The sequence below is a fragment of the Chelonoidis abingdonii genome, chromosome 5 (assembly GCF_003597395.2).
Source record: "Chelonoidis abingdonii isolate Lonesome George chromosome 5, CheloAbing_2.0, whole genome shotgun sequence".
NCBI classification, from domain to species: Eukaryota; Metazoa; Chordata; order Testudines; family Testudinidae; genus Chelonoidis; species Chelonoidis abingdonii.
In genome coordinates this window covers 18,192,444-18,217,240 of record NC_133773.1, presented here as the reverse complement: position 1 = coordinate 18,217,240, position 24,797 = coordinate 18,192,444, and the positions used below count along the sequence as shown (strand labels likewise).

The window sequence follows — 24,797 nt, the reverse complement described above, 5'->3', positions numbered from 1 at the left end:
TCTCTGCTCCTCCATGGCCATCCAGGCAGAAGTCGGTGTCCTCCCGGGTGGCCAATCAGCAGGCTCTCCTGAGCTGTTATAGCTACAACACCTGGGCAGAGGTGGGTAGATTCACAGAACTGCTACCCCCGGACTCACGCCAAGAATTTGCCGCATTCCTTGAAGAAGGGAAGAAGGTGGCCAGAACCTCCCTCCAAGCTTCTCTTGATGCGGCCGACTTGGCAGCCAGAACTCTAGCCTCAAGTATCACCATGAGGCGTATCTCCTGGCTCCAGGTCTCCAACCTGCCACCCGAGCTCCAATACACCATCCAGGACTTACCCTTTGATGGCAAGGGTCTGTTCTCTGAAAAGACTAACCCCAGGTTGCAGAGTTTAAAAGACAACAGGGTCATCATGCGCTCGTTGGGCATGCATACCCCCGTGACCCAACGCAGACCCTTCCGGCCTCAACCCCACCGCCTGTACTTTGTGCCCTGGCACAGGCAAGACTTCAGCAGAAGGCGCGGGCGGGGTAGCTGTAGACACTAGTCCGGGCCCCAACGGGGTCAAAACCACGGGCCCCCAAAAGCACCTCCGGGGCCTAAGTCTACCTTTTGAAGATGCGCACGAGGACAGCGTACCAGTTTCAGGACAGGATTCTTCTCCTCCCTTCTCCAACCGTCTCTCCTACTTCCTCCCGGCGTGGTCCCAACTGACCTCAGATATCTGGGTTCTACGCACAGTGAAACAAGGATACCACCTCCAATTTGTTTCATCCCTACCTTCCCACCCCCCAACCCAGTCCCTCTTCAGGGACCCCTCTCACGAGCAAGTCCTCTTACAAGAGGTGCAGTCTCTCCTCACCGCAGGAGCAATAGAGGAGGTACCGCCAGACGAGAAGGGAAAAGGGTTTTACTCCCGCTACTTTCTGATTCCCAAGTCCAAGGGAGGCCTCAGGCCTATCCTAGACCTGCGAGGCCTCAACAAGTTTATGGTCAAGTTGAAGTTCCGCATGGTCTCCCTGCGGACTATTATCCCATCCTTGGACCCTGGAGACTGGTATGCGGCCCTCGACATGAAGGACGCATACTTCCACATCGCCATCTTCCCTCCGCACAGGAGGTATCTTCGCTTTATGGCCAATCACCAGCACTTCCAATTTACTGTCCTCCCCTTTGGCCTCTCTATGGCCCCAAGAGTGTTTACGAAGTGCATGACCGTCGTCGCCGCCTACCTCCGCCAGCAGCAGATACATGTATTCCCGTATCTGAACAACTGGCTCATCAAGGGAACCTCCCAGAGTCAGGTCTGACAGCACGTGGGCATAATCACGGACCTATTCTCCTGGCTGGGGCTGCTCCTCAATGTGGAAAAGTCCACTCTGGTCCCCATACAAAGGCTGGACTTCATAGGGGCAACCCTGGACTCCACTCGAGCCAGGGCCTACCTCCCTCAGCCACGTTTCCAGGCGATTGCGACGATCAATCAAGGTCTGCAGACCTCCCCAACTACCTCGGCTCGCACGTGTCTCAGCCTACTGGGCCACATGGCCGCATGTACTTATGTGACCAAATATGCCAGGCTCCGCCTCCGGCCCCTTCAAACGTGGCTCAATTCAGTCTACCATCTGGGCAGGGACCCAATAGACGTTCTGGTGACAGTTCCCCCGAGCACCTTGCGCTCCCTCGACTAGTGGCTAACTCCCTCCCTGGTGTGTGCAGGGCTACCGTTCCATCCACCACAGCCCTCATGGTCCCTGACGACAGATGCGTCATCTCTCGGTTGGGGGGCTCACCTAGGTCACCTTCGTACCCAGGGCCTTTGGTCATCGCAGAAGCTGATGCTCCACATAAACGTCCGAGAGCTCAGAGCAGTCCGCCTCACCTGCCAGGCGTTCCAGCAACATCTTCACGGCCGTTGTGTCTCAGTCTTTACAGAGAACACAATGGCCATGTATTATATCAACAAACAGGGAGGGACTCGCTCTTCTCCCCTGTGTCAAGAGACCATTGGACTGTGGGACTTCTGCATAGCCCACTCGATAGACCTGGTGGTGTCCTTTCTCCCAGGGGTCTGGAACACTCTGGCGAATCAGCTGAGCAGATCCTTCCTCTGTCACAAATGGTCGATAAGACCAGACGTTATTCATTCGATCTTCCAGAGGTGTGGGTTTCCCCTCATAGACCTGTTCGCCTCTTGCACAAACAGGAAGTGCCAAGCGTTCTACTCCTCCCAGGGTCTTTCACCGGGATTGATCACGGACGCATTCCTCATGTCGTGGAGGCACCACCTGCTCTATGCCTTCCCACCGTTCCCTCTGGTTCACAAGGGTCCTAATAAAACTCCGCAGGGACAGAGTGCGCATCTAATCCTGATTGCGCCAGCATGGCCCAGACAGCACTGGTACACCACACTGCTCAACCTGTCCATGGCCAGCCCAGTTACCCTGCCACTCCTTCCAGACCTCATAACGCAGGACCACGGCAGTCTTCGCCACCCAGACCTGCAGGCCCTTCACCTCACGGCATGGCTCTGCATGGCTGAACAGATCGGAGTTCTGCTGTTCCGCTCCGTACAGCATATTCTCCTAAGTAGCAGAAAGCCTTCCACTCGGTCAATGTACCTGGCCAAGTGGAAACGTTTCTCTGCTGGTGTACAACGCAGAATGTTACTCCTTCTGAGGTCTCGATCCCCACTGTTTGGACTACCTCTGGTCTCTTAAGCAACAGGGCCTGGCGATATCTTCTCTGAGGGTGCACTTGGCGGCTATCTCCACATTCCATCCTGGAGAAGTGGCCACTCCTGTGTTTTCCCACCCCTTAGTTACTAGATTTCTTAAGGTCTGGAGCGCCTCTACCCCCAGTACGCCACCCTGCCCCACCTGGGACCTCAACTTAGTCCTAAGCAGACTTATGCATCCGCCATTTGAGCCATTGGCGACTTGCTCACTCCTGTACCTGTTGTGGAAGACAGTCTTCCTAGTGGCCATTACATCGGCCAGAAGGGTCTCCGAACTTCGATGCGCTTACGGTGGACCCACCGTATACTGTCTTTCACAAGGACAAGGTACAGTTTGACCTCATCCAGTGTTCCTCCCTAAGGTAGTGTCGGCCTTCCATACCAACCAGGACATCTTCCTCCCGGTCTTCTTTCTGAAGCCTCACTCTTCTTGACGGGAGCAGCAGTTACACTCCTTAGATGTCCGTAGGGCGCTCGCTTTTATATCGAGTCGGACAAAGCCTTTCCAAATCCCCCAGCTGTTCGTGGCAGTCGCTGAACGGATGAAAGGTCTACCAGTCTCCTCCAGAGGATCTCTCCTCTTGGGTAACGGCGTGCATACGCACATGCTATGACCTGGCTCATGTCCCTTCGGGCCATCTCACTGCGCATTCTACCAGAGCTCAGGCTTCATCAGCTGCCTTCCTGGCCCACGTGCCTATCCAGGAGATATGTCGCGCAGCGACCTGGTCATCGGTCCACACCTTTGCTTCGCACTATGCTCTGGTCCAACAGTCTAGAGATGATGCAGCCTTTGCTCAGCGGTTCTGCACGCTGCCACATGTCACTCCGACCCTCCGCCTAGGTAAGGCTTGGGAATCACCTAACTGATGGATATGAGCAATCACTCGAAGAAGAAAAGACGGTTACTCACCTTTGTAACTGTTGTTCTTTGAGATGTGTTGCTCATATCCATTCCAAACCCACCCTCCTTCCCCACTGTCAGAGTAGCTGGCAAGAAGGAACTGAAGGGTGGCAAGGTCGGCTGGGGTATATATCTGGTGCCATAGCGGCGCCACTCCAGGGGGCGCCCAGCCGACCGTTGCTAGGGTAAAAAAGTCTTCCGACGAACGTGCACGCGGTGCACGCACACCTAACTGGAATGGATATGAGCAACACATCTCGAAGAACAACAGTTACAAAGGTGAGTAACCGTCTTTTGTTCCTGGAAGGTCTTGAGCACCCTAAACTATTTAAGTCAACTGGACTACAAAGTACTCTATATTTCACAGGATTGGGCCCAGTAAGTGCACATTATAATTCCCCACAAAAATGAAATTAAGTAATCTTAAAACAAAATTATACTGAAGAAATGAGAACCCAGTAGCTGAAAATAAGCAGATGAATTTTAAACTGTTAATTATTTAGTACAAAACAGTGCAGAATGGAGGAAATCAACCAGCTACATACAGAAAGGTACTGGAAAGAGGGAGTAAGGAATTAATAACAATGCACTAAAAGAGTAACATAACCTGTGCTTTTGTTAGTTTGTGTATTTGAAAACAATATTAATATAATATACACACAACCTGAAGAACATCTATCTGATTCGCAGCAGGAGGCTATTACACCATACGTTGCAGTTATGTTAAATCTTGAGTCTTCTGTTTCCCCCCAAGTCCCAGGGTGGTTGTGTACAACTTCTTTCAAATGGACTTTTCCACCTTCTCCACCTAATCAAATGTTAACATCTCTTCCTTCCCCTTAAGGCCTTGTATGATCAGCTGATGGTACAGCTTGGACCTCATTATGCTCTTCCTCACTCTCTTTACCCACCATTAGCCTTCCCCACCCTTTCATTTCTTTCTCCCTCCCTTCTGCATGGTCAACTACAATAGGTCGGGCCTTCACCCAAATCCTTCACTTCTCTGAGGAGTTCTGCACACACTAATCCTCGTCAGTCAAATATTGGCTTCCCCACACCTGTACTGGCTTCCCTACAATTTATTAAGAGGAGGAAACAAGCAAACCAAAACTTTCTCGCCAACACTTTGCACTAGGTCTCCTACTGGGTCCTGAGTTCTTCTGTCTTTAGATTGCAAGCTCCCCAAGGCAGGAGACCTCCTACACTGGCAAGCACATCTGCAGATATTAAATATTTTCAAGGATTACCTGGCCCCACCCTGTATACAGTATTTTGTAGAATCCTGTATTGAGAAACAAGTCTTGTTTTTTCTATCCATTCCATTCTGTGACAGATCCCCTGCATCTGACCCTAGTCCATCAGTTTTATTTCTTACCTGACTGACTTTTTTCCAGTTGGGGTAGCCAAAATCAAGGTCTTTTCTTCGCTTCTTGTTATCCTAATTCATGTTCAGATTTAAGCACTTAAAGGAAGCAGTTTGGAATCCTTTATTTTTCTAATAAGCTGCCCGTGAAATTAAAGGGCGAAAGGCGGAGTGTTTACGTAATCAATCAGTACAAGTAAAACATGTTTCTAGGACAAATCTTTATTTTATTTTTTTAATAGCTTTGTGTAAGCTGTTTTGCTTCTTAGTATTTTTTTCTGCAGCTCTAAGGAATTATCTGCTGCTATAGTACTCCTTCAGTTCTTTCCCACCAGCCCCTGTTCTAAACATGTATGAGTAAACTTGGTATTCATCATAGTCAGGGGCTAACTGCCCTACCCAGAGCCAGGCATAGCATAGGTAGGTATTCAGCAAGCTTCCCCACATGACTGCCAATGAACCTCAATGTGGATTTCCAGTAGCTTCCGTAATCTAGTCCTTCCATAGACATTGTTGTTCTAAAATAGGTTGTGGTAGTGCAATCTGCATAAAGGAGAATTTAAGATGAGATCAAACTTATTTTCCACTTCGAATCCCAGGCATGACTGGAACCTAGTACAGTTAATCCTCCTAGGACTCTCCTTTATTAGCCACTGCTGGACACAGTATTGCCAAGAGGTCAAGTGACATACACCATCTCAGTTCTCCGACACCTGTGTTGCCTAGATCAGACCTTATCTATAAACACTACTCAAGGGAAGATCCATCATTTAACAAATTAGTAAGAAATTATGGCACAGCTAAGATTTGGATAGATTTATAAGTCTTTAATGATGATGAAAATGGATGTTTCCTAGTCAACTTCTTCGATCCATGACTTCCAGAACAGTAGTCCAAACCCCATTTTTTGCATGTTCAGCTCTGACATTTAAGTAACATTGCACTATGTTCCTTAACAGCGTTGTGTAGTGATTGGTGACACACAACTCCCCATCAAATAGGTGATTATTTAACTCAGGAAAAAGGTGACTCTGTTCAGATAACTCATATAAAATTTTCTGTTCTAAATACATATCCTGTTGCTTGAGGTTTAGGTTATAGTCTTTCACTCTTGCATGCGTTTTTAGGACTTGCTCAGAAATACTCACAACCTGACGCACGCTCTCTGATGGCAAACTCCAGCTCCCAATCTTTTTAATGCACAACAGTGAACCACATTTTAGGATTTTGTCATCTGACAGAAAGAGAGAAGTGACACAGGCTTCACATCTTATGGCAGCTGCTAATTTCTCAGCAACACAGCCAGCAGTATAGGTGACGCTTTCTGCATATAGTGACAGATCTGTCAGTGCATAACTCAGTGTAGAGTTAAATGAAATATGGCCTGTACAGTAAATGTAGTCTGTTGATGGAATTGCCACACAACCCCGATTGTACTGAGAATGAATGGTAGCCAGGGCCAAATCTGTCCTACGAACAATAGATACATCTAAGGTGTTCATGTCACCGAAAATAAGATTCTGATGTAATCCTGGTGTCAAATTATACTTGGTCAGCAGTTCAGAATAAGCAGTCCAGAACATCATGCATGTAGGGTTATCACAGCTAGCACATGCTTGTCTGAGGGTGCTGAGAAATAATTCCAGATGATCTAGGCTGAATGTGTAAGTCAGAAGGTAGTGGAAGGGCATGTTCTTTGGACATACATAGTTTGTGTAAAGCCATTTTAAACTCTCAGCATTAAGCAAAAAACCTAGAAATCCTAATTTATGTTTACCTTTCAGGAAGTGTCTCCCCGAAGTGTCAGTTAATGCCACAAAGACACTTTTAGCCTCAGTTAAAAGGTGACGTATTCTGGCATAATTTTCAGAGGACACAGGCCCTTTCAATCCCGTTCCGTAATAGCTTCTTCCATGAAAAATGTCAAACAGATAGCTCACCAAGCGCACAAATTTGATGGTCCCACTGCAGTTCTGAAAAGAAGGCAGGCCCAACAACTGAAGACATTCCAGCGTGCCAGCGACACTCTCACTGAACAGCTGTGCTGCATAGTTCACCCTCAAGTGACAGCTTTCACTATTTCCGGGTCTTCCTGACAATCTGTCACTAATATGCAGTAATTCCGTCTCCTGCAGAGTCACTAGGTCCACTATGTGCTGCCAGTGTGCTGTTTCATAAATGGACTGTATCCTATGAAAGCACTGAAACACATTCCTTATTAACTGGAGCATATGGCAAGCATCAAAGAAGTATGTGATCCGATGAGTGGCACTGTGAGGATGCTGAAAAGTGCACTGCATGTTGTTGGCATCGATACGTATGCCCAACGCCTTTGCCAACTCAACACCATGAGCAGTGGCCGCAGACGTCACGGAGAGAACTCTGATACCTACGTTGGTCAGCTTACTGATGGTCTGATAAAGCAACTGAGCTAGTAAATGGCCAGTCGTTCCATTTACAAAGAAATAACCCAGGGGAGCCCTCCAGTGACCAAGAACACCTACTGCCATTAGGACTATAGCTTCTGAGGCCAGTGGTGCTTCATCAGCATCAAGTGCTCCTGCACCTAGGTCTACAAACCCAACCAGACGTTGAGTCACAGGGTCCCACTCCAGCTGTTTCTTGAGAGCCATGCCCTCGATCATCAGTGAGCAGTACTGGTATGCCTGTTCTCCTTGCTCGACTCTCTGCTGAAGGTGAAAGAAAATACTGTTGCTGAAGCCTGGACTACCTTCATCATTAGACAACCAGCTGGAAGACAGAGGATAGAAATAATTCGGAGTTATAATCTAAGGGGGGGAAAAAAACCACTAACAGGCTTTAGGACTTAGTAAAGTGCTAACAGATTTTTAATGCAAATTAATATACGCAGCATCCATTTATAAAGTAATAAGGCTTACCTGGATGATACATTTTGCAGCCTGAAACATAACAGTATTTTCCTACAGTTCAATTTTCATCCTCTCCTCCACCTGCCTGCTCTGGCATTCTCTCCAATGGTTCCTTTATAGCCTCATATACTTTCATATATTTTTTTCATGCTGTCCTGCATGCTTGGAACAGCTCCTACCCTATTTCCCCTTCACATTTAGTACATTTTCTTGGCCTCCTGTCATAAGATAAGAATTGCTATACTGAATCAGACCTGTGGTCCATCTAGTTCAGTAACCTGTCTGATGATGACCAGAAAGAAACCCACAGTAGGCAGATGTGAGATTCTGTCCCATATGAAGGTCTCGTTCTGACCTCTAATAAGTAGAGACTTGTTAAATCCTAAAGCATGAGATTTTTATCCTATCCAAAACTTTTTTGCATTAACTGTTATAATTCTGGATATCCTTGTTCTCCATATAAATGTCAATAGCTCTTTGAATCTTACTAAATTCTCAATGACTTCCTGTGGTAATGAGTTCTACAATCTATTATTAATTTTTTCATAAAATGTATTTCCTTCTATAAATTTTGAATTTGTACCTTCAAGTGTACCCTTGTGTTACATGAGAGACTAATCTACTTTCTCTCTAACATTCATTATTTTATATGCTTTTAAGCATGTCCTCTCTTACTCTTCTTCCTTCTAAGGCGAACAATCCCAATCTTTTCAATCTCTCCTTACAGGAAAGTGGTTTTGTTGTTGTGTTTTTCCATATCTGTAATCATTCTCATCTCCCTTCTCTGAACCCAATCTAACTCTTCAATATCTTCTGAGTGACCAGCGCGGCACACAGTGCTCTAAATGTGGTATTGATCTCTTCTAGTGCCATCTGCTTCCTCTCCCAGGACTGAGCTTTATAGTTTGTTCTCTATCTAGTATTTGGCCCAGTCATCCTCTCACTGAAGTCAATGGATCTGGATCTTAGACTGTAAACTCCTCATGTCAGGGGCATGGTCATGCTTTGTGTTTGCAAAGTACCATGTATACCCTTGGCACTATATAAATAGTAGTGATTAAAGTAGTCATCGCATTTTAGTATTTGTTCCCTTTCTATTATATGCTGAAATGAATACAGATATCAAAGTTAAGCACTTGATATCTCTTTTCCCCACTGATCACTCACTTGGAAGAATGCAGCATACTTCTGACTACCTCTGCTACTGTAAATTTAATCTTTGGATGTGTTATTTTCTGATGGTGCAACTGTTCTGCACAGCCTCCCTCCCTCTCCTCCCAGCAACATGCTCTGACATGAGTTAATATTCCTGTAACAATCGCAGCCTCTTCTGTTTAGCATCTTTGTACAAATAATTAAAATGTAAGACAATAGTGTAGGTGTCACATTCAATTGTTTTTATGAAATCTCTACTTTGAACACTCCATCTCTTACTTATTGTAGGACAACCTGGAAATATAACTTGAGATAACGAGAATAAATACTCACTTTGTGAGGCTGGAAGGATGAGGCAGGGGACAATTCTTTCTTACGTAATCATAGGCTTTACTACAATAGAGGTGGAGAGTACAGGCAAACTGCCTCATTTCTGTGGAGTACTCAGTCATCTGTCTCCAGCTGTATGGCTCCCACTGCAAATCTGTTTTTAAAAATATAGGTCAGCTACGGTAAGAAGCGTGAACAGTTTGATCATTTGATTCAGATGAAAAATGCCTCTATAATACAGGGCATGAGACACAAGGCAAGAAAAAAAAATGTTGAGTTTAACAAGGCACAAGCCTAATGCCCAAGTGCTATCACTCAAGTACTTTTGTTGCAATAAAGCAAAATTCAGACTAATTGCTGAGTTCCCTCTCCTACAGAAAGGGGAAAAGGGATGAAATACTCCATGCCCCTGCCAGAACTCTCTCGCTTATGCTAGCCTTTCTCTGCGTGTTGCAGTGGATTCTGTCTTATCCCAACTTGTTTGCCTTCTAGACAGGGGTGACACTTAATATTTAACATTACTAACAATCCAGATATCCCCATTTTCCTTAGACCCTAACGCTTCAATGCCTTTAAGGACTCATGTCACAGCCAACATCCTTCTAAAGGAGAAGGATGAAATGTGGCTCCATTCAGAGAGGGTCAATGCTGTTCCTGAATTAGCTGGAAAAAGTTGCTTTGAGATCTACAGATGAAAAGTTCTATATAAGTGCTAAGTATTATTATTCGTGACTTAGGATATAAGCAATTTAAATGGTTTTTCTCTCATATTATCAAAATGAACAGAGCCAATTTTCTAAACACTTTCTAAGTGAGAGAGGAATATAAGGTTCTCTTACTTAAACAGAATTTAGATTCAATCTTGAATCTCTTAAAGCTGAATATGTTTATTCAATAAAGCCTAGTACCTCACATCACACACTGTTCTAGGGCCCAGATATGAGACGTGGCCACCCCTCATCTTCATCTCAGTATAAGCTGAGGGAGCTAAATACCTTGGAGGACAGGCCGATATTGTGTAACTTCTAGTAACCAATTAGAGATACAGTATCTTCAAGAAAAAGCCTTTGGTTCTGATTCTTATTTTTATATTACATTAGTGCCTACAGGCCCCCAACTGAAATCAAGGCCCCAGTGTGGTAGGCAATGGAAAAAAATGTACAGTTTCTGCACTGAAGAGTTTACTGTCTAAACAATGTCCTTAATACCTGAAAACTGGGCCTGCAGCAGGCTTACAGCTTCTTCAGAGAGCAGGTTCTTCTTTGCAAGCTCATTGATTAAACTAAATACATTTCGTTCTCGGTATGAGAGACACCTTCGTGCTGCAACAAGTTTCTTTTTAGGCAACTGTATTATTTCTTTCATTTCTGTCTGTTGCTCAGCAGCTATTGCAGGATTCTTTAAGCTATAGTTGTGATCTGCAGTAATGACCTCCTCATCAGGAGAATTATGTAAAAGTGGCTGCTTTAATGCTTTCTGGGATCTTCTATTTTTAAGATATGTACTCAGAGGATCCTACAATACAGAAAAGAATATGGGGCTAATTATGGGGGGAAACACTTAAAACAAGTGCACAGCTATAGTGAAACAATACAAGCCAGATTCCTGGTTGTATTAACAGAAAAACAGGAAGTGCTAATATTTCTAAGAAAGGTCTGTTTTGGACTTACTCCCCTCATATCTGAATGCTGGGTACTGTACACGTTTTTTTGGCATACAGATATTATTGTCTCAAGATACTACACAGAACAAAAAAGATGCCATCAGATCTCAACAATCAAATCAGTGGTTCCCAGACTCTTAATAAGCAACCACCTGTGACCCACCGTTAGATACATGCACCCTCCACCTTGAACCTCAACTCTGATCTTGACTGGATACAAAGGGAAGGCCCCAGGTGGTGGTTAGAGAGCGAGTCTGCCCCACATTTACTCTGTAGTGGCAGCTCCTGTGCCACAGGGCTGGACCCAGCTCCCCAATCCAGGTGTTGCAACCCGGTACATGAGATCATAATGCTACTCAGGTTTGGCCCAGCGTTGCAATCCCATGTGCCAGGCCACAATGCCACTCACTCAAATTTGGCCCAGCCAACCCTCCCTTATGATGGAGAAGCACCCAGACCAAACGTAAGTAGCACTGTGATCCCATGTGCCAGGTTTCAATGCCCAGAACAGGGAACTGGGACCAGCCCTGCAGAACAGGAGCTGCTGATGTAGGGTTTATGCAAGGCAGGTTTGTTCTCCAAATCCTTTTCCCCTATGGCCTTCCTTCTGCTCCAGCCTGGAAGAAGTGTATGTTTGCCTAGGGACCTGCAACCCATCTAGAAACATCCCATGTGAGTTGGAACTCACTGTTTGTTTGAAAAACGTCGAACTAAATTACAAGGAAAGGGTAAGAGAGCCTGTCTTGTTAATACTATAAAAGAGAGGCGTTTCAAATTCTGAAAGGGATGAATACACTAGGGAAGAATTCAGAAAATAGGGGATGTGATCTAAAATTTGGGAAGATATCTGGAATGTAAGAAAAATAAAGGTGTAACAAGCCTATAAAATATAGACACTGCTGGTGTGATGGAAAAGGAGACAGGCATGGTGCGATGCAATTCAAAAATTTAACTGCCAGATTCTTCCTATCATTAATTATCAGAAATGCTGGTTATAAAAAGCTTCAAGTAAGTGCAGAGAGCTATATTATTTCCACAATCGATTAAACAGATATTAGAATGTTATACCACACTTTGCATATATATATATATATAAATGCCTTCAATCTGCGGATTTCAAGGTGCTTTCCAAATGATCATGAATGAAATCTCACAACACCCCTGTATCTGTGCTTTAGCCAAAAGATCACCCTTCCCCTGATTATAGCCTCATCCTTCAAACAATGACCACCCTCAGTAGGCATGAAAGCCTCCAGAATAAATATTTAAATATAAATGAGTAAAAATACACATGTACAGTAACAAGAGGGTGGTATTTTTACTGTACTTTTCATGGGCATGGCAGGAATCAAGTTACCTAGATTTGATAGATCAGAACAAAATTGTCTTAGATTTAGTTACTAGGAAAAGACAAGGTTATTTCTAAGCAACAGTAGTTTCAGAAGAGCTGTTAGCAGGATGAGGGTTATTTAAGTTAAACTGAAAGAGCACTAATGCCAGCAATGTATTTAAAATTATTCAAAATGGCTTTTATAAAGAATGTTTTCCTTCCCTCATCCCTCTTTAGAGTGTATTTGTGACACAGCATAAAATAAACTCAGAAGTTTTAACTTGTGTTGCTGTAGCCTTACAACATGAGTTGCAACCTCAATTTTTCAAGTAATTTTAGTATTTGTCTTTAAGGTTTCTAATGTGTTTTCAACCTATTAAAATGGTAATTGCATGAAAAGTTCTTTTTAACTACCTTGTATAGAAAAACAGAAGGTACAGCTCCTTTCCTTAGTTTTCTTCTCATGCCATAGGATTCAAAGTCTGCTTCTGCAAAATGTCTGGAACACAATATGGCACCAGGTCCTGGAATCCAAATCTTTTTGCTTTTGGGGTCTGCTCGATTAACAGCATGGATCCATTTTGTACGCTGTATGTCATCAATGGGAAACCTGAAATATGAGCAGAGCTCTCTCATAGAACAGTCAGAGTAAAATGCTACTCTGTTAAACTGTTGTAAATCCTGAGTAATTCCACTGAAGGTGATGGAATCATTCCAAATTGATAAAAGACATAAAAAAGCACAAAAAGTGTCCTTAATATTCAAATACTTTGGTTTTGAAAAGTTACAATTTTACAGTTACAAATTCCCCAGTTAAACTGATTAAGGGGCACTTCAGAACACTTCTGAGATCAGGCAGGTCTTACCTGTGCAGTTAGGATTGCTTAATCCCACTCTGTGAGATGCCCCAACATGTACTCCGCAAATGCAATACTAATCTACCCTGAAATATTAGGGATTCAAATGGAGATCCATGCATGGAGGGAGGCCTGCAAGATGTCTTCCCTTCTCTGGTCTATCCACCTGGACCTCTGTCTGTTTTGACTGGACACTTTCAAACATACATGCTACTCTTTTCAAAAATATAGCAGTTATAAAAGATGCTATTTTTCACCTGCACACTTTCACTTTCAGAAAAATTCAGCATTCGAGCTGAAATGATATATACTTGGTACTGCCCAAATGTAATTTTTTGGGCTGTGGGAGGGTGGAGGAAGAAGAGAGCAATGAAATTTGGGAAAACTTTGTTCTAGGGTTATGCAACAGTGATTTTTCCCATGGAGATAAATCATAAAAGCTGAATTCTGAAAGTTCAAACTTAAGATTCTAAACTGCCAGGTACAAGCAGACATGGGAATTGTCATCCTGCACACATCTAACTGGAGGGTTAAGGACTGAGCATGGAAAGAGTCCTGAATTAAGTACGTTTGCTTGATCTGAAAAATATTACATTCCTTATTTTTGGGATGTGAATCAACAGTCAATATCCACAGAGAAATCAAATTACAGATGACTTACTTTATTTTTAAGCTCACAAAACTATGATCATTTGCAAATATAGTTGGGAATGTAAAAAACAAAAAAAATCTGAGTCCTTGCTCACTGAAGTTAATGAGGGTTTCATCCATAGAGTAGCTGCAGGATCAAGCTTCGGTGTAAAAGTGCACACTAATAGGGTTTGATCTTGCACCACTGCAGTGAGTAGGAATTCAAGGATCAGAATGGACATATATGTGTACATAAGTAAGGGGCAATTTATTCATAGAATAAGATACAACTCAACACAAGTAAGTGGGGAAGAATCAGGGTGTACGTGTACTGTTATCCATGATTAAATTTCATCTGCCCTTTTGGTGACTGGGCAACAAAATGGCAGGTGAAATTTAATGTTGATAAATGCAAAGTAATGCACACTGGGAAACATAATCCTAACTATACATATACAATGATGGGGTCTAAATTAGCTGTTACCACTCAAGAAAGGGATCTTGGAGTCGTTGTGGATAGCTCTCTGAAATCATCCATTCAATGTGCAGCGGCCATCAAAAAAGCAAACAGAATGTTGGGAATCATCAAGAAAGGGATAGATAATAAGACTAAAATATCATATTGCCTCTATATAAATCCATGGTACGCCCACACCTTGACTACTGCATGCAGATATGGTTGCCCCATCTCAAAAAAGATATACTGGAATTGGAAAAGGTTCAGAAAAGGGCAACAAAAAAGTTTGGGGGTAGAGAATGACTTCCGGATGAGGAGAGATTAATAAGACTGGGACTTTTCAGTTTGGAAAAAAGGAGACTAAGGGGGGGATATGATAGAGGTCTATGAAATCATGAGTAATATAGAGAAAGTAAATAAGGAAGTGTTATTTACTTCTCATAACACAAGAACAAGGGGCCACCAAATGAAATCAAGAGGTACCAGGTTTAAAACAAAAACAAAAAATTATTTTTTCATGCAACACATTGTCAGTCTCTGGAATTCCTTGCTAGAGGACGATGTGAAGGCCAATACTATAATGAGGTTCAAAAGGGAACTAGATAGATTCATGGAAGACAGGTCCATCAATGGCTATTAGCCAGGATGGGCAGAAATGGCGTCCTTAGCCTCTGTTTCTCAGAAGCTGGGAATGGGTTACAGGGCATGGATCACTTGATGATAACCTGTCTGTTCATTCCCTTTGGGGCACCTGCCATTTGGCCATTGTCAGACAGGACACTCGGCTTGATGGGCCTTTGGTCCGACCCAGTATGGCCATTCTTATGTTGATTAGTAAGTGACACTAAACAGTTAGTAAACTGGGACTTTAATGTTTTTGCATTAGAGATAAGAAAAACAATAATGCAAGGTTAACGTGTGAGATCAAGGCCTCAAAATCATATCTGCCTATGACGGAGAATTGAAAAGCCTGAGATCTTTTTCTTAGCAGACCCATGTGCTTTCCTGTTTCCCCGCCCCACCCCCGACATCTGAAATAAAAATTAATTTCAATTTCATTTAAACTCAAAGAAGGGATTCATCCTTCATTTTAAGTAAGGGCAGATAATTGTAGGGATCAGTAGTTCAGGACTTATGGCTCCATTCCTGCAAATGCTTAAACATGTTTAAGTATAACAGTCCACTGAAATGGGGCTACTCACTTGAGTAAGGCTACAATATTTTCAGGATCAGGCCCTGCTAGGACTCTCTATTTCCCTTTAATTCTCTTCAGCATAATAATTTTCATAGGTAAGTCCTGTGCCTGTTGCATCTGTAGTTGAAAGTTCTGCAATTTTACAGACCGTTCTGGGGACCTGAAATATTACTCAACAGTCTGGATCAAATTATAAAATCTCAGTTTGAAATTGAAAAGGCTACTCACAATTTTAAAAAACAAAATCTATCTGAAAAATACTTAATCTTCTATCATTACAGGTATCCTCTAAGATTATTATAAAAGAAAGAGAATTTTTTTGGTTGTGGGGTTTTTTTTTTCAATTTTATTTTGTGCATTTGAGAACACTGAATGTCAGTAGAGCTTGTGAAATGGTTAAAATGGCAAAATTTGAAAAACAGGGCAAAATGTTTATGAACATATATCCTCACTACCATCACCCTGTTTTTCAACCACTGATTGAGCTGGTACAATTTTTTTTTTAAATGTGCCAGAGACAAAGGAATGTTTTATAATTCTTTTGGCAGCCTAAGAGTCAATTTCAGCATTTATGCCAGAGGTCCCCATTGCAGTGCCCGCAGGCACCATGGCGTCCACTGGGGCATCTACGTGCACCCATGTACTGGTCAGCGGATGAGCATTCGCTGAAATGCTGCTGACAAGCTGCCTCATCACCGATTTTCGGTGGTATTTCGGCGGCGACGCCTCTGGATGATGCGGCATTTCGGCCACGACGCCCACTGGTGTTGCCACTTGTCGGTGGAATTGCAATGAATGCTCATCCACTGCCAAGGTCCTCCGTGGCTCGTCATCTGGCACCCACCACATGAAAAAGGTTGGGGACCACTGATTTACGCTTATTGTCATTTTCTGTGATGTTGGGGGTGACATCTTTCACTTTGCAGCAGAGGAGAGAAAAACGGAGGGAAGGACGATTGTGAAGCCACAACGATTTATGGGGATTTCAGTGGGGAAGGTGTAGACCCCAAGACTGTTTAACTCTTTAAAACTCAGGTGTGGCTGAGCAGCCACATCCCTTCAGCATATGCCAGCAAGGCTCCAGCTCTTTACATCACGTCCTAAGGCTCTAGCCTTCTCTCCCTACTCCATGGTTCTCAAAATATTGCCCCCGGGCTGGTCGCCTCACGCCAAGGCTGGTGGTGATGGTTGTTTTCTCTTCAAGTCCCAACTCCTGGAGTCTAGGGATGAGGAGAAATTCTCGCCTTTTTCCATTATAAAAATACCTTCCAATATCCACTGAAGGCGGCTGCGATGGAAGGCGGACCCCTCCACCCCGGCTCAGGTCACTCCCCCCCCCCCGCTGTTTAAGGGGGGGATGACTCGTGATTCTGATCGCGTGGGTGCGGCCCTGCTGAGGCCCACGCGGGGCGGTTTGACTTGTCCGCGCGGGGCTGAGGGGAGCCCCCAGTGTCCCCTCTCAGCGCTAACCATCGCGGCTGAAGGGCCGCCCGCCCACTCACTGGTGGAAGGAGATGCCCCGCTTCCGGCTCAGCCCGGTGTCTCGCGTGGTGCAGCCCAGAGCGGAGCAGCTGCGGGTCATGGTCCGCGCGAAAGTAGGGCACGGCCCGGGGCGTCCTCGCGCTGCCCGGCACCCGGCCGCCCCACGCACCCTAGGCCACGTCCCGCTGTCGCGCGCGGACAAGTCAAGAGCCCCCCACTCCCGGCACTAGGGAGCGCTCCAACCACTGCCTGTGCTGATGGAACGCGCCCTCAGATTGGCGAGCGCCTCTTCTCTGCCCTTTCCGATTGGTTCTCGCTCCTCCCACCCCCGTTCGCTAGCCCCTGCGCTATGGAAGCGAGGCTTTCATTGGTCGCTGTCCTCCCGGCGTTCCTGTGACCACACCTTCTCAGCGCAGAGACTGTTTGCGACCCCACCCCACATAGCTCCGCGGAAGAAGGAAATAGGGAGGGAAGAGAAAGTAGAGTTGAACCAATCAGAAACGGCACAGGAGGAGACAGCCAATCAAACCCAGCGTACTTGGATCCAATGGAAGCGGCGCTCTCTCGGGGGAGGCTGGAGTCGGGTTACGTATGCCTGTCCGTCACTCCCGCCTCTTCCCTTTCGTCTCTGGCTGCTGCGGGGCGTGGGGCGGAGCGGGGGACGCAGGCTTCTCAATGGGGAAGAAGCTGCTTGAGGGGACGCTGCCCAGTCCCCAGCCAGCACCATGGGCCCCAGGCGGGGAGGCCCTGAGGCAGTCGGCGCGCCACGTGGCGCCTGTGCTCCCGCCGCCTGGGGCTCAGCCGGGGCCGGGCTTTGCCTGAGGGGGGCCGAGCTGTTGGGCTCATAGGCTCATTGCTGTGTGGACGGAAGGGGCCTGGGGCTTGAACCCGAGTCCGAGTTTACGTACTGTGTAGTCGGGTACGTAGTAGCAGGAACAGCCGGGGCCTGCGATCGCTCAGCCTCCCCCACCCCCTGCATGGAGTGTCCCCCGGATCCGGGGTAAGTGAGTCGTGGTTAGCGCTGGCCTATCCAGGTGTCTTGATTTGACTGGGTTGGGCAGAGAGCCCAGCGGTTCACGTTGTGTCTAGAGACACGCCTTCCCGCTCACGCCTTGCACAGCAGTCTCCAGCACTTCAGCGTGAGGCTCTTTATTTTGCCTACCTTACAGGAAAGAGGCCCAAGGTAACTCGATTAGTGCACCAGCAGAAATTAAACTAATCCTTACGTGCTTTACTGGAACAAACCCGTGGATGGCTAACTTCTTCTGTGCTGTACCAGTTCTGCTCTGTGTAGCTCCAGTAGCCAGTTGGGCCAATGGGCATTGCCGTTTTACAGATCTCACGTAAGAGTTAATGTTGGCGTGAGCATGTGCAGAATTATTGACATGCTCAGGTATAAGAATTTAAAACTTTCTGGAATTTAAGACCCCCTTGTGATAAGTAGGGAACCTGGGCAGCTATTCTAAACTAAAGTAGCAGTTGATTGAGCTACCTGAAGCATGAGGGGATGAAAGGAGGCGAGAGATGGAATATTGGCAAGTATCTGCCGTATTGATGGCTCTCAGTACTCAAATGTGCATGAACTAATCCAACTTGAAGTTCGACAGAACAGATACGTTGCAGGCAATAGTCGTGCAAGATTCATTCCACCATTGGCATGCCTTAGCCTTGACTGGAGGAACCTTTCTGTGTGCAAGTGTAACTTAGTTGCCAGGAGAATTAACTTGTAGCCCACACTTAACACTAGAAGAATACCCAATGTTTTGTTGTGCTGGCTTTTGTAATGTAGATAAACTGCCCACTAGAACATGGACTAAAGCAATCAACTAGCTATCAGATAGTGAAACCTTTATCACATGTGACAGCCATCTACTACTCTCTTCTTAGAGCCAAGTGAAGTGTTGGTTCAAGGGGTGGTTGAGTGCTACTGTTCACTTAATATTTACTTGACACGTGTCCAATGATTAAAACCTTTTCACTGCTGTTCACATCATGATGTGCTGTGATTAGTATCTGTTTGGATGAGGATATGTGGTTTAAAAACTGACATAATGTGCTGACGTAACTTAAGTGGAAGGCTGGGTAAAGCCAATAAATATTACTAATGCAAATAACTGCTGCTAATGTTTGATATTTTTGCACTGATGTAATTTTCGGAAGAAAAATCACTTTTTAAATGTATGTTCTTACTCCTTTAGGGATTTTTCTACTGACAAGATCTGCCAGGCAAGCTTGGAATCTGGAAGTTCATATCACTTAACTATTGTTCAGGTGAGGGTTTCATTAAGTGATTTTGAAGTATAGCTGATTTTCCTTAATTTGGGGAATCCAACAATAATTTAAGGATGTTCAAAAATGGGAACTAAATATTTTATTTTACCTACATTCTTTAGGAAGGGGCATCACTTCCCATAAAAGTCTAAACTGACTGTAGAAGAGAAGAGGGTTTGGCAACTTAGCAGTGAATTGCAAGAATTGTAACTTGCCAATGTTAGGTGTAAGTAGTCCCCTTCTCTGATGTGGTTTTGGTTTGTTTCACACCCTGACTGGCAAAATAACTTAAGTGTGGATCAAGTACCAAACATCAAAGAAAAGGGGACCTCTGTTTTTTTTATTTCTTTTGCCCTGTAACAGTAGCTGCAGTAGTAGAATCCCTTGTGTCCTACCCAAAAAGTAGCTTCCTCCCAGGCTGTGTCCCTTGCTTGCCTGTTTCCTGTCCTGAGCAGATAAAGTTGCTTACATCATGGTTCAGCAAGTTCTGGGGGGTCGGGGGCAGGAGAAGAAAAGTGAATAAAAGGTGAAAATAGAATATTTAAAACTATTGATATAAAAGCCTCAAATAACCTTAGGTTTAGAGAGCTTCCCAAATTTTAAATGTGGTTAGAGAATAATACGCTTTTTTGAAGAGAAAACTAAGTTAGTTTTTATCAACTTTAGAACTTGATTGGGAATTGGCAAGCCATGTATAGTAAGCTAGGGTTAAAGATTTGCAAGATGAATGTGGTAATTTTTTTTTTTAATGAATATATTGTGTTAATTTGTTTTGCCTAGTGTCCAATGATTAAAACCTTTCACTGCTGTTCACATCATGACTCACTGTGATTAGTGTTTGACTGGATGAGGACATGGGGTAAAAAAATCAAAACTGGATCTAAAAACATTGGTAGTCCAGTTTGCAGACTAAGAAAAACATAAAATACACTTCTGGAACTCATTCAGCTTGAATATATAACAAAAGAACTTCTTCTTTCCCTCCCCAGCATTCAATTATTGCTGTCTACTTGTGAAAGGTGACTAAGACTTTTTGGTTGCACTTGTTGACATGTGGGTAAGCATTAACACTTTTGTTAATTTGCTGATTCAGTTTGTGCCTGGTATTGTATGTCAGAACAGTGTATTACAGCATATTAGTGTGTACTACAGTAGCTTAGTGCAACTAGTTTGGGTCTGACCATCATGTTTGTTAGGTGTTTATTTCATATATTCAGACTCCAGGTCTTGGAGATAACACGGGGATAATTTTAAAATAAGCTGAACCACAGAGTAATGACCATTCTTTCTAAAATAAACGTGTAAAAATCAAATGTCTGTTTCTTTGAAATACAAAAAAAAATTGTTTAAATGCTACTGGGAGGACATCCTAATTGTGGTTGTAATAGACTGGGCTTTACTGAACTGTTACTGAGCTTGGTAACATGCAGAGACAAGATGGGTGAGGTAACATTTTTATTCAACCAATTACTGTGTTGGAAAGAAGAGCTTACACAGAGCTCTTCTTCAGGTCTGGGGAACTTAGGAACATTTACTGAAATTGTGGCCTTATTGAGCGAAGATTCCAAAGAATGTTGAGAAGTAGAAATTAATCTGCACTAAATTAGACCTGTATCTATATTGTCAAAAATTTAATATGCTTTTATACTTTTCAGGTAATTGTGAAGAGTTTCTATGTTCCATCTGAATTTCTTCTTTGATCTTTAAGCAAGATGCTTGAAAATTGTTTCTTTACTTTAACCCCCTCAGTGAAAAAGAGGAAACTAGTTGCTGATGCAATGTTTTTTTATAGTGGAAAAAGTAGTAGAGACATTTCTTGCCTTCACAACGCATTTGTTTCGAATACAACCTGTGAATCTTGGGAGATTGCTTTTGGAGACTGTTGTAAAATCCTCTTTATTTGTATTGATGATAAACATGATATGCTGCCCTTGATTTAATTATGTGGTGTCTTGGCTTTATTTCTTTTAATTCTCTGTTCTCACTGCTATAGAATAAGTGCCTTAAACATGTATGAGATCTAAGCCTCATACCACTGCAGTTAGTTAGGAAACCATCCCTATTTTCACCCTGGGAATTATACTAGTAGCAGTCTCACATAATATTCAGCAGGGAGGGAGAAATGTGACCTTTTCCATGAAAATGGCAAATCACAATCATTCACCCCAGTAAAGGTGATCAAAATGTTTTACACTTGCTGGGGCTTGTCTCGCCCTTGGGCCACCCTGCTTTGGAGTGGCAAACTATGGTGAAGTGGGCCAGCTGCCAGCAGCTTCCATTTTGCCTTCACTGCTAGGCTCTTGCATCTTCTACTGAATAGCAGAACAGCTTGACAGTGGGATTTGGTTACAGATCAGAAACAAAGGGTGCAGAACTGTATGTGGTAAATACGTTGGAACCTCCTCTACAATGTTTTGGGGCCCTTACCAAGGATAGGAGAAGGGACAAACGTCTTATTCCTTCAGGACTCTCAGAGGCTGGGCAGGGGTGCTAGAACCATTGTATATTGGTACTGAGAGCTACTGAACCCAACTAAACCCTCGGTATGATGGACACCATTTCAAGCCCGGGGCCGCGGTGCCCCCCCACTTCCAGCACCGGTGAATCGGGGCACTGCTGCCAAGCAATCCTGTACCAGTGGGGCGGGGGCAGCCATCCCGCTGCTCCGCCATTAGAGCTCTATGAAAACTCCCCGGCGAGCCGCCGCAGCAGCGTCTGACCCGCCTGCCCTAGCCGGGCTGTTGTGAACGCGCGGCAGGCCGCCCGGACCGGCACGGGCTAGGCCCCTCTGCAGGCCCCCTCTCGCTGCGAGCTGCGCGGCCCAGAAGGCCCGGCCGGGCGCGCGGGCGGGGTCTCGGTGCCGGAAGCCGGGGCTGACGAGGGCGGCGCTCCGGCTGCCACGTTGAAGCGGGATGCGGAGAAGCCTCGGGGCGGAGGCAGGCAGCTGAGCCGGCGCAGCGGAGAGCTCGGCCCCGCCAGGTGAGGAGAAGCAGGGCCCCGGGGGAGCCGGCCGGGCGCTGCCGGGTTTCTCCGTTCCTAGGGCGTGGGGTTGCCAGCTGGGGCCTGGGGTCTCTGGGGGCAGAGCGGCCCTGTCTCGCAGGGTCCCCCTGGGCAGAGCAGCCTCGCTTCCCCGGGGCTTCCCGCTCGCTGGCATGGCCTGGGCCGGCCTTTGCTTCTAGCTCTGGGACTGGGATCGGGCCTTTTCCCTGCTGCAGGGCCAGTCCCTGAAAGCCAGGGCTTAATTCGTGCCAGGGCTAAGCCCCGCCACCCCTAGGCTTGGCACGTAATAGCCCCGGCACCGCTGGACTTGGCTTGTCAGCTACTAAAGTAGCAGGATTACTTGTGTCCTGGCTCCTCTTTCATTACAAATTAAGCACTGCTGAAAGCTGCCTTGCTGTCAGCTGAGAAGTGACAAACTCTCCCCCTAGCCCCTCTACCCGGAGCAGTGGCAGGGTCCTGTGGATATCAGTGTTGTGGCAAAAGTGATTAGACCTAGCTTTATCATAGTAGCCTCTGAGGTTGTTTAATATATTTTACTAATCTCTATTTCATAACTTATTCCAAAACACATGTAATATGAGTTTGGTACTTCTAGGATTTATAACCTAATCTTAATTAAAAAAAAGTTATGCCCCATCTACACCATGTTTGCAAAAACCTTCTGTATAAGCCATCTTTAAACACAGTATCCAACCACAAGGGAAACCAGAGCGTAAATGGAGCCTTAAAGCTCTTTAGGAAAAGGGATTCTAGAAAGATTGCACGATTGCTGTGAGGATCACGTATTAATAACCATTCTGAGATTTTCATCTTGTTTGTATTATCCAAGTTAGTAGATATGTAAATATTACCCTACCACAGTTACATGGAGTGACTAGCCCAAATATAATCCTGAATCTTTGATTTGCAGCTCCGAGATGTTATTAATGGATATTGTAAAAATACTTGTAATTATAAATGTGCATACAAGAAAATGTTTCTTCACTGTTTTAGTCAGTGAATTTAGTAGTTAGTGAGATAATTTTTGTTTTCATTTGTAAAATATATGCATCTTTTATAGCCTTTCTGTACTGTAATATTATTGACCATACCATGCTATAAGTAAAAAATATAAGAAAATATGTGGAAAAACCATGAGCCTCAAAGGTGCTGAATCACTCAGGATATCAGGCCACATGCTAGAACTTCTCTAATGAACTATATTTATGAGTGGTTCACTAGAAAAGTGCAGTAACATGTTTTTCCTGGACAGTATAGATGGGGCTGTAGTGCCAACATGGCAACAGCAAGACTTCCAACATACAAATTTTCTTTTGCCAGTACGCTTGTGACTAAAAGTGAAGCTATGTCATTACCATGGTATAAAATAGACACTGCCAAACAGATGTATTCCTTAGACTGACATCCAACCAATCATGTGGTGGTAAAGAATTTATGAAATTTACTGTTATGTTATAAAGAGGAGGGGAGTCCGTCTGTTTTATGTTCTCTTTTAAAATGGTGTTTGGTTCATCAGTCATTTAAATAATGTCACTCAGTGTCCACCTGGCAGTGATCTCTCCTATGAGGGAGGGGTCCCAGTTGGTCCTGGCAGAGAGTGGGCAGCAGAATACCCTGCATGTATTGCTGTTTTTAACAGTAAAAGTATAGGCAATGAGAAAACAAGAGTACGATTTATGTGTACATCCACTGTAGAAATCACTTTTAATATCCAGAAAAAAACTCTGGAAAAGCAAGCCTTGTTATGAGCAAATGCAAGAGATTCCTTATCTTAAATTGAACTAGACACAGTAATATGCATCTTTGTGATTCCCCAGGTGCTTCATGGGTGTCTGCATACTTGATGAGGACACCCAGTAATCATCTCTTCCATGAGCAGTTTCAGAGAGGGATTATGCAATTGCCCTTTTTTACTTAAAGGTTTGAAGTCCAGTCAGGATCTCTCCACACAACAGCATTCTTCAGCCCAGTGGAGCACACACCTGCTTAGCTTAGAGCCGACTCTCAACTAAACGTCACTCAAGTTTGGGAAAAGCATTTCTGGGACAGATATTTGAAAATGTTCCTTAGTTTTAAAAGTAGAATGAGGATACACATGGTACTTTCAGTGTGAGGTGCCCTACTACAATGGTTTTTAATTCAGTTATATAAAGAGATCTAATTTTTGAAATGATTTTTGAGGTCTGCTACAAACTAACTTTGTAAAATATCCCCCTAAAGGATACAAAGTTCATATGAGTAAGACAAACTGTGTGTTGCCTGTTAAATTATCAAGAGCTCTGTTGAAAAGACCTTTGTCTAGCAACAGTCTAAGAACTCCTGATATTGATTATGATGTTCATATTTGATGTAAGATGAAGGGTTCACAGTTAGGGCCTGTCATAGTATTCTTCCCCAAATCTGAACCTTAGAGTCCAGAAAATGAGATACTAGCATGAAATCCTCTAAGCTTAATTACCAGCTTAGATCTGATACTCTGCCACCAATCAGGACTCTGAGTGCCCGATAAACTCTGGTCTCCCCAAAACCTTCCCTGGGGACCCCCAAGA

General features: G+C 44.5%; 2 protein-coding genes and 1 long non-coding RNA gene across 13 annotated transcripts in view; 2 read left to right on the top strand and 1 right to left on the bottom strand.

Moving 5' to 3' along the window:
- Nucleotides 1-5,799: 5,799 nt before the first annotated feature.
- THAP9 (THAP domain containing 9) lies at nucleotides 5,800-17,077 on the bottom strand. The gene is made up of 5 exons (XM_032785706.2): nucleotides 16,998-17,077; nucleotides 12,771-12,966; nucleotides 10,572-10,878; nucleotides 9,367-9,517; nucleotides 5,800-7,738 (listed from the first exon to the last, which is right to left on the bottom strand). The coding sequence occupies exons 1-5, from the start codon at nucleotides 17,075-17,077 to the stop codon at nucleotides 5,845-5,847; spliced, it is 2,628 nt and encodes an 875-aa protein (XP_032641597.1). The 3' UTR covers nucleotides 5,800-5,844.
- Nucleotides 17,070-21,188, top strand: LOC116827862 (uncharacterized). 3 transcript variants are annotated; one of them, XR_012655916.1, is made up of 4 exons: nucleotides 17,070-17,090; nucleotides 19,176-19,248; nucleotides 20,238-20,305; nucleotides 20,904-21,188. It is a non-coding gene; the product is annotated as an uncharacterized LOC116827862 (long non-coding RNA). The 3 variants fall into 3 exon arrangements; XR_004374405.2 differs by lacking the exon at nucleotides 17,070-17,090 and adding an exon at nucleotides 17,603-17,977; XR_012655915.1 differs by lacking the exon at nucleotides 17,070-17,090 and adding an exon at nucleotides 17,997-18,160.
- A 697-nt stretch (nucleotides 21,189-21,885) lies between these two features.
- SEC31A (SEC31 homolog A, COPII coat complex component) overlaps nucleotides 21,886-24,797 on the top strand; it is a 99,423-nt gene continuing 96,511 nt past the window's right edge. For 5 of the 9 annotated variants that reach the window (XM_075066108.1, XM_075066106.1, XM_075066104.1 and 2 more), the window contains exon 1: nucleotides 21,886-22,227. The gene's annotated coding sequence lies outside the window, so the exon portion shown is untranslated. The remainder of the gene's footprint in view (nucleotides 22,228-24,797) is intronic. The other 4 variants (XM_075066103.1, XM_075066101.1, XM_075066105.1 and 1 more) reach the window with 4 other exon arrangements.